Source organism: Rattus norvegicus, chromosome 18, assembly GCF_036323735.1.
Source record: "Rattus norvegicus strain BN/NHsdMcwi chromosome 18, GRCr8, whole genome shotgun sequence".
Lineage (NCBI taxonomy): Eukaryota > Metazoa > Chordata > Mammalia > Rodentia > Muridae > Rattus > Rattus norvegicus.
In genome coordinates this window covers 31,084,957-31,098,549 of record NC_086036.1, presented here as the reverse complement: position 1 = coordinate 31,098,549, position 13,593 = coordinate 31,084,957, and the positions used below count along the sequence as shown (strand labels likewise).

Here is a 13,593-nt window from a genome sequence, read left to right as displayed (position 1 = left end):
TCAGGTGACAATTTTCATCAACTAGACTCTGGTAATTGTTCCACAAGCCCACTTAAAACAGCTGAATTCTAGTCAACTAAATTATTAACAGTGGAGCTTAAAAAAAAAACTACTCCCCCCAAAGCATGGTGACCTGAAACAAATGGCTACTCTGAAAGGAAACATGAGGGAATGTTCTTGGGAGACACTTGATAAATTAGCATGTCTGTGGTCATTCTGTAAAGAAAGAAAAAAAAAGAGGAAAGAAAAAAATCATCTCCATGATTTCACGGGGGAAAGAATAGTGCTTCACTATATGCTTGCTGGTAATTAAAATTTAACAATAAGACACTCAGCCATAAAAATAAATCAAACTCTACTATCTGACATAATGTAAGTGGACCGTGAAAATATCATGCTACGTAAAATAACCCACACGCCAATGATATTTTTGTTTGATACTGTAGACCAAATAAAAAATTATCATAGGGTCCAGGGTGGGATGGGAGTGAGGAGTCATTATTTTACGGGTATAATTTCAGCATGGAATGCTAAGAAAACTCTGAAGCTAGAGAGCACTCAGTTACATAACACTGAGCATGTACTCGATGCCGCTGGAGTGTAAAAAATTATTTAAAAGCTGTTAAAGTAGTGAATTTTGTGCTGTGTGTATTTTACCATAATAATTTTAAAAGCCCGTTTTGAAAAATGAGCAAAAAAAATCTGAACAGACATCCCACCAAAGAGGATACACAATGGTAAACAAACATGTGAAAAATATTCAATAGCATATGTCATCAGAAAACTGACGGGGTGGGGGGAGGTGGGGTGGGGGTGAGTGTGAATTCTGCCACTTATTAGATGGTCAAAATGCAAATACTGACACCATTGCAACAGGATCTCTCTCTCTCTGCTGGAGGAAATGCAAAATGATAAACAGCCACCTCAGGTGACAATTTGGTTACTTCTTACAATACTCTTACCATATGATCCAACAACCACACTCCTGGTCTTTACCAGAAGAAACCTCTTGTCTATGCACAAAATGAATGTCGGCTTCATTCATAATTGCCCAGACTTGAAAGGAATCAAGATGTCCTTCCACAGGTCAAAGAAGAAGCACATTTTGGTACTCATCAATGAGACCCAACAGAAGTCATGGAGGAACTGTAAATACACACTGCTAAATGACATGGGGCAATGGAAAAGCTACACACTAGTTCTAGCTACCTGACAGAATAAAAGAGGGCAAACATAGGGACAATGGGAAAGATCCGCAGTGGGCCGGAGAAGAAGCAAAGGACCTGTAATAGAACATTAAGACAGTGGAGCCATAAGGAAGACGGTACATTGGGCACAAGCCACTGTACACTCACTGTCCATCAGCTGTTCACCACTGAGAAACTGACGTTAATAATAGTCTACCAGGGACAAGGCTATGGAGTGTGTGCTCTCACGTGCAAGGCCTTAGCTTCGACCTCCAGAGCCAATAAGATAAAATAAAATCAACAGTGGTTAATCAGCAGTAATAGATGTACCAGAATTTTGAAAAGACTTGAAAGAGAAGGAGGAGGAGGAAGAGGAAGAGGAGAGGAAGGGGAGGAGGAGGAGCAGGGGAAAACCAGGGGTAACAGATACTCTAAGCTATAATGGGAACCTTATATATAAGTTACTCAAATGTTCTGTAAACCTCAAGCCAATCTAAAGAGCAAAGTCTGTTCCTTATTTAACAATGAGAAGATGGTTCTAAGCAACGGGGAGTGGGTTGACCATTCAAGATTAGATGTAATGTACTCGAAGCAACTTTGAATAGTGAAACATGCAGAGATGTTTTTAGAGCCAGGATTATATAAAAACAAAAAAAAATCTTGTTTGGATTTAATTAGCTGTTGTTTATATTTGTATGAGTAATACTCCAAATGTCAGTATTGCAAATTACCACCACTTACAAATAATTAGGAAAGTCATTTTTTCCCCTTTCTTCACAAAAGAATTGGGTACATTGTTTTGCTACCTGGCTATATATTTACTTATTCCATTAAGGTTTTTCGTGAGTAACATGATTACTGCTAAGCATATCAAACTGGGTTTGAACATCACCTGAAAGTTTATACCATTCAAGAACAGCTGGTTCTTGAGGCCAACAGAGAGGGTTCAGCAGGTAAGAGATCTTGCTACCCAACCATGAGGACCTGAATTCAGATCCTGAGCACCCACATAAAAAGCCAGTGTGGCCAGCCACATTTGAACCTATAATCTCAGCGCTGTAGAGAGCAGAGGCCGAAGGATCTGAAATTAGTCAGCATGCCTACCCACAGTTGTGAGCTCTGAGTTCAGTGAAAGACCCTGGATAAGTCAGAGTTGATACAATACACATCACATACACAGGTGGACACACAACTGCTCACACATGTGCATACATACACACACACACACACACACACACACACACACACACGGGGGGGGGGGAGAGAGAGAGAGAGAGAGAGAGAGAGAGAGAGAGAGAGAGAGAGAAGGCTCCTCACTGTGGAAGAAAACTGTATTAAACACTAAAGTATAAAGGTCTTCAAGTTTTAAAGTACACACATTTGGTAATTATTTTACTGTTGTCTTAATGAATAAAGAAGACTGTTCACTTTAAAAATTCAGATCAAGAACAGGTTTTTGGCCTTATTCAAAGCTCTATTGCTCAATTAAAAATGAATCACTGATAATCACTTGATAGTCCCCAAAAAAGAAAGTCAAGACAGAAAACAAAAACAAAAACACCCTCCTAATCTACCATTCTAGCCTTCCAGGCTCTTTCCATCTATGAGGGCAAGAAAATCGCAGAGTACAATGCAAACTGTTAGCTAGCCTTGACTAGTCTTGGCTGGAAATCTCGTAAGCACTAGTTACTCCTCAGTTGACCTGGCACCTGCGTGTTTCCTCTTCTAGAAGACAGGACCTATGAAAAGCCTGCTCCTTCACTACCAGCATTTTTATTGAAAGAACTGAAGAGCAGTGCTCAGAAGAGGACCAGCAGATCACTGCCAGGTTCGAAACTTGCTTACACAATTTCCTATCTCTGTGAATGTTGACAAATTATCCCAGAAATGCAAAAACAGGACAGTGCAGCTGGATCACCCTACCTACAGATCTGGATCTTATGTTTCCACCAACCAGTATGGAAAATATTTGGGGGGGGGGGATTTCTATCTGTGCTCAACACGTGCAAACATTTTTCTGTCATTACTGAATAAACAATGCAGTGTGTAATAATTATGTTCTAAGCATTTGCCTTATGGTATGTGTTAGGAGCAATCTAGAACTGACTAAAGTATTCAGGAGGATATGTGTAGGTTACTTGTCAACAATAAAAGAAAGACTTGAGCATCTGAGGATTTGGGTATCCAAGATGGATCTTTGAACCAACCCCCCTGTAGATAGGAAGGGAGAACGACATTCATCTTGCAGAATGGTAGTATGGGACAACATGTGGTCTTTGACATAGGAACTGGCACTTGCTAAATGCTCAATAAAGTGAAAGTGGTGGCTTTTTTACTGGGCTATTTATTTGGTTGTCTAAAATGATCTTGACAATAAGGTGGAAGAGGACAGAACAGAGACCTCCACATCGGTAACATCTGAGAATGCCATGAAATAGGCACACTGTCCTCAAAAGGTCCATAAAAACTATGGGATCAGCTAATATAACATAAAAGCATTCGTTTCATTTAGTAAGAAACCTTAACACTCCGAAAAAGAGCAACCTGTGCAGGGCTTCATTCACGATTACATACCCAGCCTAACTTGACTGGAGGGGATGGATTCTTAGTGTCGCCTTGGATATTAACTCTGCATCCATCAAACTAGACAGATCCCATACCCCTCCCATAGACTGAAAACATCGGAACACACTTCCCAGGCCCTAGGAGATAAATCAATTAAACCCCCACCTTGTAAAGAGTGAATGTCTTGTTGACTCAACATCTCCCCATCTGAAATTCAGTCGTGAACTGGGTACCTAAAGTGAGTGCTGCCACTGGGTGGCTGCAGTTGTACTTCTAATGTCCAGACTAGGCCGATCTATTGGGGCAGAAAACTCCATGGCTGGCCAGGGCTGCAGAGGTTGGGAGGAAATAACAATGACTGGTGGAGAAAGCAGGTTCTTTTGAAGATGCCAAAAATGTTCTATGAGTGATGATGGTGGTTGCGCAATCCATGAATATACACACCCACTGAATTAGATACTTCGGATGAATAAGCTACAGAAGATACTGTGACTTACATCTCTTTAAAACGGAATTTCTGCCCCACCCATTTGGTCTGTCAGAATAAGGATTCTCTATTTCAGAAAGCAGAAGTCAAACTCAGAGGGATAGTCCCCAGCAACAAATCTAGAAATTGACTGTCAATGTTGAAGAGAGACATGGTTCCCCAAAGATCAAGCCCCTCTGACTAATAGCTATTCATGTCTGTGAAACCACATTCGGTTTGACATAGAGTCCACAAAAGAGCCACACAGAAAGGCCCTGTTATGTAGACAGGGAGGAAGCAGACAGCCTCTTCCTCTGAGAGGCAAAATTCACCTAACAATAAATTAATAGGAACAGAAGAGATACTGTGTCCCTTTCAACCTGTGGCACTTTTTTTTTTTGCATAACCACAACTTGATGCAAACACTATTACCAGAATTCTACAATGTGTCCATCAGTGGCTAACAGGCGCAACTGCTGGAGTCCCCAAGAGCTGACCTGTACCTCTGCTCCTTTTACTTTCCAGGGGCACCAAGTCATGATAACCTTGAATGCTGGCACACTGGAGCATTGCTGAACACGAACTGAGAGGTACCAAGGGCCTCCGAGTGGTGGAAGGTTGGGTTGGGTTGGGTTCGGTTGTTTTAACATTCGCTGTGTCTTTCAGCCTCTGAGAGATCTGGGTGACTATTTCCACCTTACAGAGGAGGAGCTCGGGTTTAGCAAGGGGCCCAGAGTCAAACAATCAATAAGCACTGAGGTCAAGGTCTAAACCCAGGAAACTCCAAATCTCCTCCTCTATCACTTCTACAGAATGAAAAGGAAGATGAGCCCCTAACACACGAAAATCATGTGGGCCGAGAGGAGAATCAGCCAGGGAGAGGAAGGGGCCCTGGGTGGCTGAGTAACACTCAGAAAAAGTCAGAACAAATCACCATCCACAATGACCAGGAACTGACCAGGCTCAACTGCACATCAAATAAGAACTCTCGAGTCGGTAAGACCTTCTCTATTTTTAACATGTGTCCCAACATACTTTGTTGCTTATGCTCAATGTACATACCAAGGATGGGGAAACCATACAGAGTTTAAGAGGCTTGTTTTTTATGAAGTCATTTTATGGAGATTTTGACATATTCAAGAAAAAAACACAAAAGAAGCTCTGGTTTAGGCTAACCCAGACAACAGTGTCATCTCAGGTTAGGTACGATGATGGAGTTTGCCGATATGGATTTGAATACCTTGAACCCACCATGGGCAGGTTACTGACTCCTTGGCTGCTTGATGTCATCATTCACAAAGTAGAAGTTAACATTAAAATGATGTCGCTAAACTCTGCCAACTGCTGGAGGCCAATTTATTGTCTCTGGTTCGCAGACAGAGGAAATCTGAACCCAGAGAGCTGGAGGAGTACTAGTTATAAAGCAAAAACAATGCTGCCTACATATAACCACGCAGTTATGTGCTCATTTCTAAGCTATGGCGGGCAAGCACTGGCGTTTCATGAACAGTAATGATCAAAATTAGTGTACAGGATCAATACACTGTACAAAGCAGCAGGTAGCTCTCAATAACATGATACCCAAAATGACGGGAAACACTGAAAACTTGTTTTAAGAGGTCGCATCAATCACATGCCCTGTTAAAGCAGTAGTTACAAGAAGCAAAGGGTGTAGTTAGTCATGAAGTAGAAAGGCCAGCAAGCATACTTATGCCACCATCAGTCTTCCCACGGAGTCTCAGAGCTGAGCCAGCTCACTGGTTAGTTAACCTTGGAATCCCAACCTTGCAATGATTCTTCCTATCTAAAGAATCCATGCTCCTCAAAAAATAGTAGAGTGCAAACTGCCAGTCATCCAACACGCCTTCTTCAGATTCAATGCTCAGATACAAAATGTGAGTCCAAATTCTAGAAGGTTTGGTCCTATGGGCTCCATTTTGGGCACAAAAGGAATACAACATGCAGATTCAAAAACTTCAGGCCAGTGGATGAAGCTGGGTGGCTCTGAGCTAGCGATTCCCCAAGCATGTGTTCTTGTTTGCTAAACCAAAAGAGATAGGTGAGATTAACACACAAAGCAAGCCATGGCCGCCACAGAGTACTGTGCCTCTGTAACCACAGGGGCAGCCAAATGTCATTCCTACATCCTAGCATCTAGTACAATGCCCAGGAAATAGCAGGCACTTCATACATTTGCTGAGTGAAGCAGAAGAGCAATTAAAGCTAGCCTGGGGTCAGCCATGCTGGTATGGTGCATGCCTTTAATCACAGCACTCTTGGGGGGCTGAGTAGGAAGATCACTGTTCCAGGCTAGTATAAGGAAACCCAAAGGAGAGAAGGAGAGGGGTTAATAAGAGAGAGGAGGAGAGGGGAAAAGAGGGAGAGGGGTTAAGAGTGGAAAGGGGTTGAGAGAGGGAGAGGGGGAGAGGAGGAGAGGGGTTGAGAGGGGAGGGGGAGAGGGGAAGAGATGGGGAGAGAGATAGGGACAGGGAGGCAGGGGAAGGAAGGAAGGAAGGAAGGAAGGAAGGAAGGAAGGAAGGAAGGAAGGAAGGAGGGAGGGAGGGAGGGAAGGAGGGAAGGAGGGAAGGAAGGAAGGAAGGAAGGAAGGAAGGAAGGAAGGAAGGAAACCAAGCAAGCAAGCATAAGGGTCAACCAAAATTTCCAGACCCAGCTTCTATGTGGGCCCTAAACTTATCTCAAACTACAGGTAACTTGTCCCCTGAAACAAGGCAGGCCCTGGTCTCTGGCCCTGGAAAGCCTCCTGATGTCTGTCCTGAGCTTTTATTTCACCCACACAAGATTGGCACTTGCTGCCCTGACATTCCGAAATCCCCTCACTCTTCAGTTTTAAAAGCAACAGGCTTACTAAATGACATCCTGGCACCCAAGTCTTTCTCTAATGAAGCCTGGGGACCATTCGAACAGCTAGGATCCTACGATGTTGAAGCAGCCATTCTTAGCTGAATGATACCATCTATTAGGAAACCTATTACAGAGACAGGAAAAGAGTCAAAGACAATTCTACTATCTGCCTTCACTTCCTGAGTATCAAAAAAAAAAAAATCGCCTGAACTATTTTTAAATGAACCCCATGAAAAGGTACCCTTCTTGCCCTGCAAGTTGCTCAACCCTAGAATGTTTTAATTTGGCCACAAGGGCTTCCTCTGCAAAAGTTAGGCGGCATGCACATTTTAACACACACATATACCTTGTACCAAGAAGTGGGGAGGGCAGTAAGAAAAAAAGGGCTTCACAGAAGCTCAGGGAACCTTTTAGATGAGCTTAAACTTCTCTTTTTCTGAGCAAGGGCTGAGGATTCCCTCTCAGTCTTCTGAATTATAAAGGATAGTGAGAGAGAGAGGACGGGTATGGAGCAAGGGAGCGGGAGAAGGAGAAAGACGGATGTGTTCGGTCTATTTTTAAACCTTTGCCCACAGTTTAGAGTAAAGGAACACTCTGGTTCTATACTCCCACCCCTGTCACCTTCTGCTAAGCACAAGAATCAAAACCTGCACACGTACACAGCAATGATCTATGTCTAGGGAATACTGTCACTGTTCCCAGGAATGCAGCTAACCAATCAGCCTAAAGGAAAGAACCCGGTAGTCTGGGCTAGGCTAGAGCTGCATACAGGGCTCCTGCAGGGCTCGAAGCAGTCACCACCCTCCTCTTCCCAGGGATGGGCAGCGCCCCCTCCGCACCCACCATTCCCAAGGCTGGGAACCGAGGTAAGCGATTCGCCCCTTAAGAATACCAAACCATGGAAGCGTGAAAATGGGTTTCCCCAACAGGCTGCGGCAGGCTCACGCCAGAAACACCTGTGTCGCACACACCCACCGAACCCAAAGTACCACCCGAATGGCCACCTCCCGGCCGACCCTGAATGCCGAGGGCTGGGCGACCAGATTCCTCCAAGGCAACTAACTCGTTCTTTTTACGTTTCCTTCTTGCCTCGCTCGAACAGACACCCATCACTCTACGCCCGAGGAAGGATGAAAGCCGGTAGCGCGCGGGCGACCCAGAGCCTAGCGCCGCCGCCGGGTGCCCTCCTGCGCTGCTCCGGACACTCACTCTTGAGCGCGCTGATGAGCGACTTCCCGTCCTTGATGAGTTCCTTGATGAATTTGTTGGTCTTGTCCAGCTCCGCTTCGTGGGACTTGAGAGTCTCTCGGAAGTGAGGGCTGTCGAGGCAGCAGTCGCTGAACTCGAGCGCCGGGAGCCCCATTCTCCCTGTGGAGCCGGGCTGAAGGGATGCGCCTTGCACGCTGGTCGGCGGACACACGCGACGACGGCCGATCCACAGGTGTGGGTGGCGCCGGTTATCCCGCGCGCGGGGTCAGCGGGAGCAGGAGACTCAGGACAGCAACCCGGATCCGGACGGACGGCGGCTACTACTGCTGAGAGACACCGAACTGCACACCGGCCGAAGGCGCAGCGTCGGACCCTTGGCGGCGCCTGGAAGCGAACGAGCGCGGCCACCGCCTCCCCGCCTCCTCTGCGGGCTTGCTCCTCAGCAGCCTCGAGCAGCCTCGAGCGCCCTCTCACAGAAGCCTCGGCCGCCCCGCCGGCGTCCGGGCCGCCCGAACCTGCTAGCGATGACCTAATCCCCTGCAGGGCCAATCAGCGAGCTTGCCTCAGCCCGACCCCCGAGGGCGCCGGGGGACACCCTGCCCTTCCGCGGTTCTAATCCAATCATATCTTTCTGAAGGCGGAGCCTGGGGAGAGGGGCGGAGTCCATACCTCCACTAGGTCCGCAGAACAAGCCCCGCCCACTCCTGCTCAGAGATGGTTGCAGAGCTAGAACAGCCCAGTGCTGCATTCTGTAGTCGGTGCGCCCCCGCCACCCTGAACCTGGCCCGCCCCGTGTGTCTCTAATCCGAGCCTGAAATAAGAGTCGTGTGATCTAGGGAACCGAAGAGCCTAGGTGTGCAAAGCAGGAAAAATCCAGAATATGAACTGCCATTCGCCGCTGTCCACCGGACACTCCTGAGCACTCGAGCTTGCACTCAAAATACAGCCCCTTACCCAGGAGAACTCCGAGCTCTCGGAGCTTGCAATCCCTGCTTCCAGTCAAGCAGAACATATTTGCTTCTTTAAATCACCAACTCCCCTTCCCTGCAGTCCTCTCGCCCCCTACTGTCCGTCCCACTAGTGGCCACTCCTGCTCAAAACCCGCCCACGACTGCAACCCACTGAAGGTTCTCTGTCCTTAGCAAGAATTCAGCCTTTTCTACTGGATTCCTAGCACAGTTTTTCACAATTTTGTCCAATGTCTGTTACTCTTCGCTGCTGCACAGCTTCACGAGGGCACGTGCCGCCGCAGTTCTCTGGTGGGGTGTTACATTCCTATTGGCTAGAACAGCGACTGGTATTTAAGAACAGATAATATGCGCTGTGTACCGACTGTGCACTGTGCGTAGTCAGCTATGCATCATTCTCCGCCTCCCTCTGAGCAATCACAGGAGTCAAGGTCAACAGCTCCCTCAGCATTGGTAGTCTGGGTTCCAGTGTCTAGAACTGAATAATGAACTCCTAGAGAACAGAGACTGCCCTTGGCTAAATTATTTCTATGTCGAGTAACTAACAACATACCTTCAGGGGGGGGGGGATGCTTCTTTCTGTTTTCAGTCAGTTTGCTATAATAGACACAGCACTAGACTCAGGATAGAACCACGAGCCCAGAAAGACCTTGAAACTTGACTGCTTCAGTTCTGGAGAGGAGCAGCAACCAAGGAATAGCCTTGCTGCCTGATGTAAGGATGGAAGCCCAAGATGCTTGGGAACAATGGAAGAGTGTCACACTCCAACGCGTCAGAAAAGGGGGTCCATGTGTGGGAAATTAGTTAATGTGTGTATCGAATGAATGAATGAATGAATGAATGAATGAATGAATGAATATGATGGCTTTCATAATTTGTATCTACAAAGCCAGGCTTGGGAGCAGGCTCAGATAGCAGATAGATGATAGGTAATTAAACCCCGGAAACAGTCATTCCTCCCATGCTAAAACAATCTGAATGGAAATTCCATGAAAGTAAATCTGTTTATATGGCTTATCCTGAGCACCTAAAGGTAGGCACTCTGATTATCTATTGCTACATGACGGATCACACAAAACTTCCGTGCAATAAGACGTTGACCCTGTGAAGACTCGGGGTTAGGAGAGAAGCAGTGACCCAGCCTACTGGGTGGGTCCCTACTGCGATCAGAGTCAGTGAGAGATACTGGAGCAGGGAGTTATCAGCTAGACCCAGCCCTCTCCTCAGAAAGACTGGAGGCTTCTCCATATGACTCTCGGCAGCCTCATTTCCTCAAAACATGTAACAAACAAGGAGAAGCCATCACTTTCCCTGACCTAACCATGAATGTCATACACTTCTACCTTCGTTGGCTGCTTGCAAGCTAGTCACAAGTTCACTCCAATGGAAATGGAGGGGTCAAGTTTACCACTGGTTAGGACAATGACATGAACAGGCAACATTGTCCCAGGTCATTTCTGAAGAACATATTCTGCCTTGGAAGGCCTAGCATATCACATAGCACTCAATAAATGTTAAATGAATGAAACAAAATAAGATCCACTATTAGCTGCTTAATCTTGTTGAGGAATACTGGGCAAATATGTGTATGTATAATAATCCGTTCACTGCAGTTTATTCAGTTTCTGCTGTTCTGTTTTTCTGATATGGGATTGGTGTCTAAATGTACTATGTAACTTGAACCAGGTTATGTAGTTAAACAATATGTGTGGCACAAATATATTTACACGCATGTAAATTACTGCGACATGTTTCTAGGGTCCTAGGCTATCAGGCTAATGCAGGTCATAACTCCTTACCCTTCTCCCTACCTCCTTATCCCCCAAATAGAGAAAACGATGAGGGAAAAGCAAAGAGGGAGGAGGGATTTTAATCAGTGTGGCTATACCCCTAGGAAAGGAAGACCAACCCTTCAGGTACTGACATGAACTCCCAGATGACACAGAAAAGAGGCAGAGGCAGTCAACAGGAAACATGCAGAGTTAACCAAACAGCCTCGGGTGAACTGTGATCTACTTGATCATTATCTCGAGCATTAAGTAAATTGCTCTTGCCTGGGAGGTTTGCACAGCTCCTGCCAGGAAATGATAGGCCATCAGACCTGTGGATCCCACTCAGAAGGAGCAGCAAGGGAGCCCAGATGGACGCAAAGATGATAGCGTGTTGCCCTGGAACATCTACCCGCTGGACACCTCCCAGCGCCTCCATGCCCAAGTGAAGCGTTGCTGCTCGCAGCAGAAGCAGCTCCTAAGCCCTCGTTACGGCCATTCACAAATATGTTACGGGTGTGGATGGATAATGGAGAAGAGGCCTGTGAATTCACTCTGGAGTCCTGGCAACTCACTTCCCACTCTCTTGGCAGTATTGTGAGAAAGAGGGACTTAGAATACGGCAATGCTAAATACAAAATTTTGCACGTAGAGGGTGTGCCTGTGTCTTTCTTAGAAAGCAGGCCCCACAGGGAAGGGGACTTCGGGGATGTGGGTTTGTCAATGGGAGGGAGGGGGTGCGTGAGTAATAAAGGCATGAAACTAGATGGAGGATGACAAGGTCAGCAATGACTTTCACCTGGAAAGGAGACAACAGCTCGAGAGTGTCTCTGGCCCTAGAGCTGAACTTCTCTTGCTGGGGGGTTTATTCGGTTGCTTCATTTATGTTTTGTGGCATGGTGGTGGTTATGGTGGTGGTGGCAAAAGGGACTTTGGCCACCTTAAGCATGGCAAACGTGGCTCTCACAGGCCTTGAGCTCTCCACTAAGGTCTGTTCCCTAATTTGGCTGCTTCCTCCTCCTGAGGCTACCAAGGCCCAGCTATCAAAGTATTGATGGTCACCAACCAACCCTGCCCCACTTTGGTTCACCTCATTGACATGCCAAATCAGAATATATCACCGTACTACTGTATCCTGGCCCATTGTAACACAGACCTCCTCTTTTTCTCTTCTTAAAGGTTATACCTGCAAGGTCATTTGCTGCTGTCAGAAAGCAGCTACTTTTAACTCTTCTGTCCAGCGAAATAAAGGATGGCTCTGTAAAGACAGATGTTTGGGTATACTTTTAGCCTAACGTGAGGTCCAGGAGGGAACTCCTCTGAGCAGGAGTCTCCTTCATTGACGCAGTGAGTTGGATGGGCCAGTGACCCACCGACCATTTTCCCATGTTCCAGTTCTTCTAGGGCCCTTCCACAGCCACTGGTTGGTAAGTCCCCCAGCCTGGTTGTCCTATACAGTCCCCAGGTTGTCGGGTGACCACCTTAGAGTGTCTGGTGTCCCTGCTCTAGCCTGTGGGATTGGGGAGACTGCACCCCACCATGGCCTTCACTGGTTGGGGTGGACTCCCACAGACTGGCTGCCAGTTACCAACACTCTGTCTAGTCTGGTTTGGTAGGAGGTTCCCCCCTTTCTACTCTTGGTAGTCTCACTGCTGGAATCTGGAGTCCTTTCCCCTTCTGAAAAAGACTGCAACAGGTCCTGGATTCTTCCTCAGTCCCACTGGGGTCCCTCTCTTAATAAGGAACCTTGGTGACCACCCACTCCCTCCCAGAGACCTCTCCCTTCGAGAGATACAGGGATGCCTGGTCTCTCCATTTTGGCTCATCTACCACCAGAGAAGATGGGTTCCACCCACTCCATTTTGACTGACTTGCCTTAGAATGTCACCTCCAGAATCTCAAGCAGCTAAAACTCCAAGATATTAAATTTCCTAAGCTATAGTTGAACCAAACCAAGTTTGGCCTCTCTATCCAGTAGATAATTGATCTAAATGGCCGCCTAACAGTTCTCTAGATTCTAACATCATTCAGGAGCTTTACCAGTTTTGTGAGCAATCGAAAGAGATCCTTTATGCCTCTGCTTTCTGTTCGGGAAGTCCCTGAAACTGACCAAATTCTCTAGGCGCCTCCCTCTCAGAATAATCAAAAAATCTGGGAAGGGTCACTCTTAGACAATCCAAGTTGTAAAGAAGACTCTGAGAGCAGACCAGCTGCCCGAAAGAAGCAGAAACCAGCAGAACTTCCTGGAATAGAATTAGACCAACTGAATATCTTGGGAGTGTCCCTCTCAAACCTATTGAGCTGCCTACAGACTGTGCAGCACACTCAGTGTTCCTAGCTGCACCCATGCTGGAGTAGGCTTTGGTGGGGCACCTATCTTTGGGTCATTCTGCTTCTATAAGAAACCTTTCATCTACCTTCTTGTAAATAACTCCAATAAAACTCATTACTTCACCAAGTTGAATTTTGGTGGTATATTCATTTTTAGTCTATCATGGGCTTCCTATCTGGGGTAGGTAGAACATGCATGACATCTCCCCAGGAAAACTTTTGCCATAGTGCAAGTG

General features: G+C 46.4%; 1 protein-coding gene across 4 annotated transcripts in view; it reads right to left on the bottom strand.

Moving 5' to 3' along the window:
- Positions 1 to 13,593, bottom strand: part of Arhgap26 (Rho GTPase activating protein 26) — a 786,446-nt gene that overhangs the window by 390,498 nt on the left and 382,355 nt on the right. For 2 of the 4 annotated variants that reach the window (XM_006254660.5, XM_006254663.4), the window contains exon 1: positions 8,290 to 11,655. The exons of 1 other annotated variant lie outside the window; for it this stretch is intronic. In XM_006254660.5, coding sequence (XP_006254722.1) covers positions 8,290 to 8,443 — 154 coding nt within the window. In that variant the 5' untranslated portion in view covers positions 8,444 to 11,655. Of the gene's footprint in view, positions 1 to 8,289; positions 11,656 to 13,593 lie in introns of those variants that run through there. One more of the 4 variants, NM_001395140.1, reaches the window with a different exon arrangement.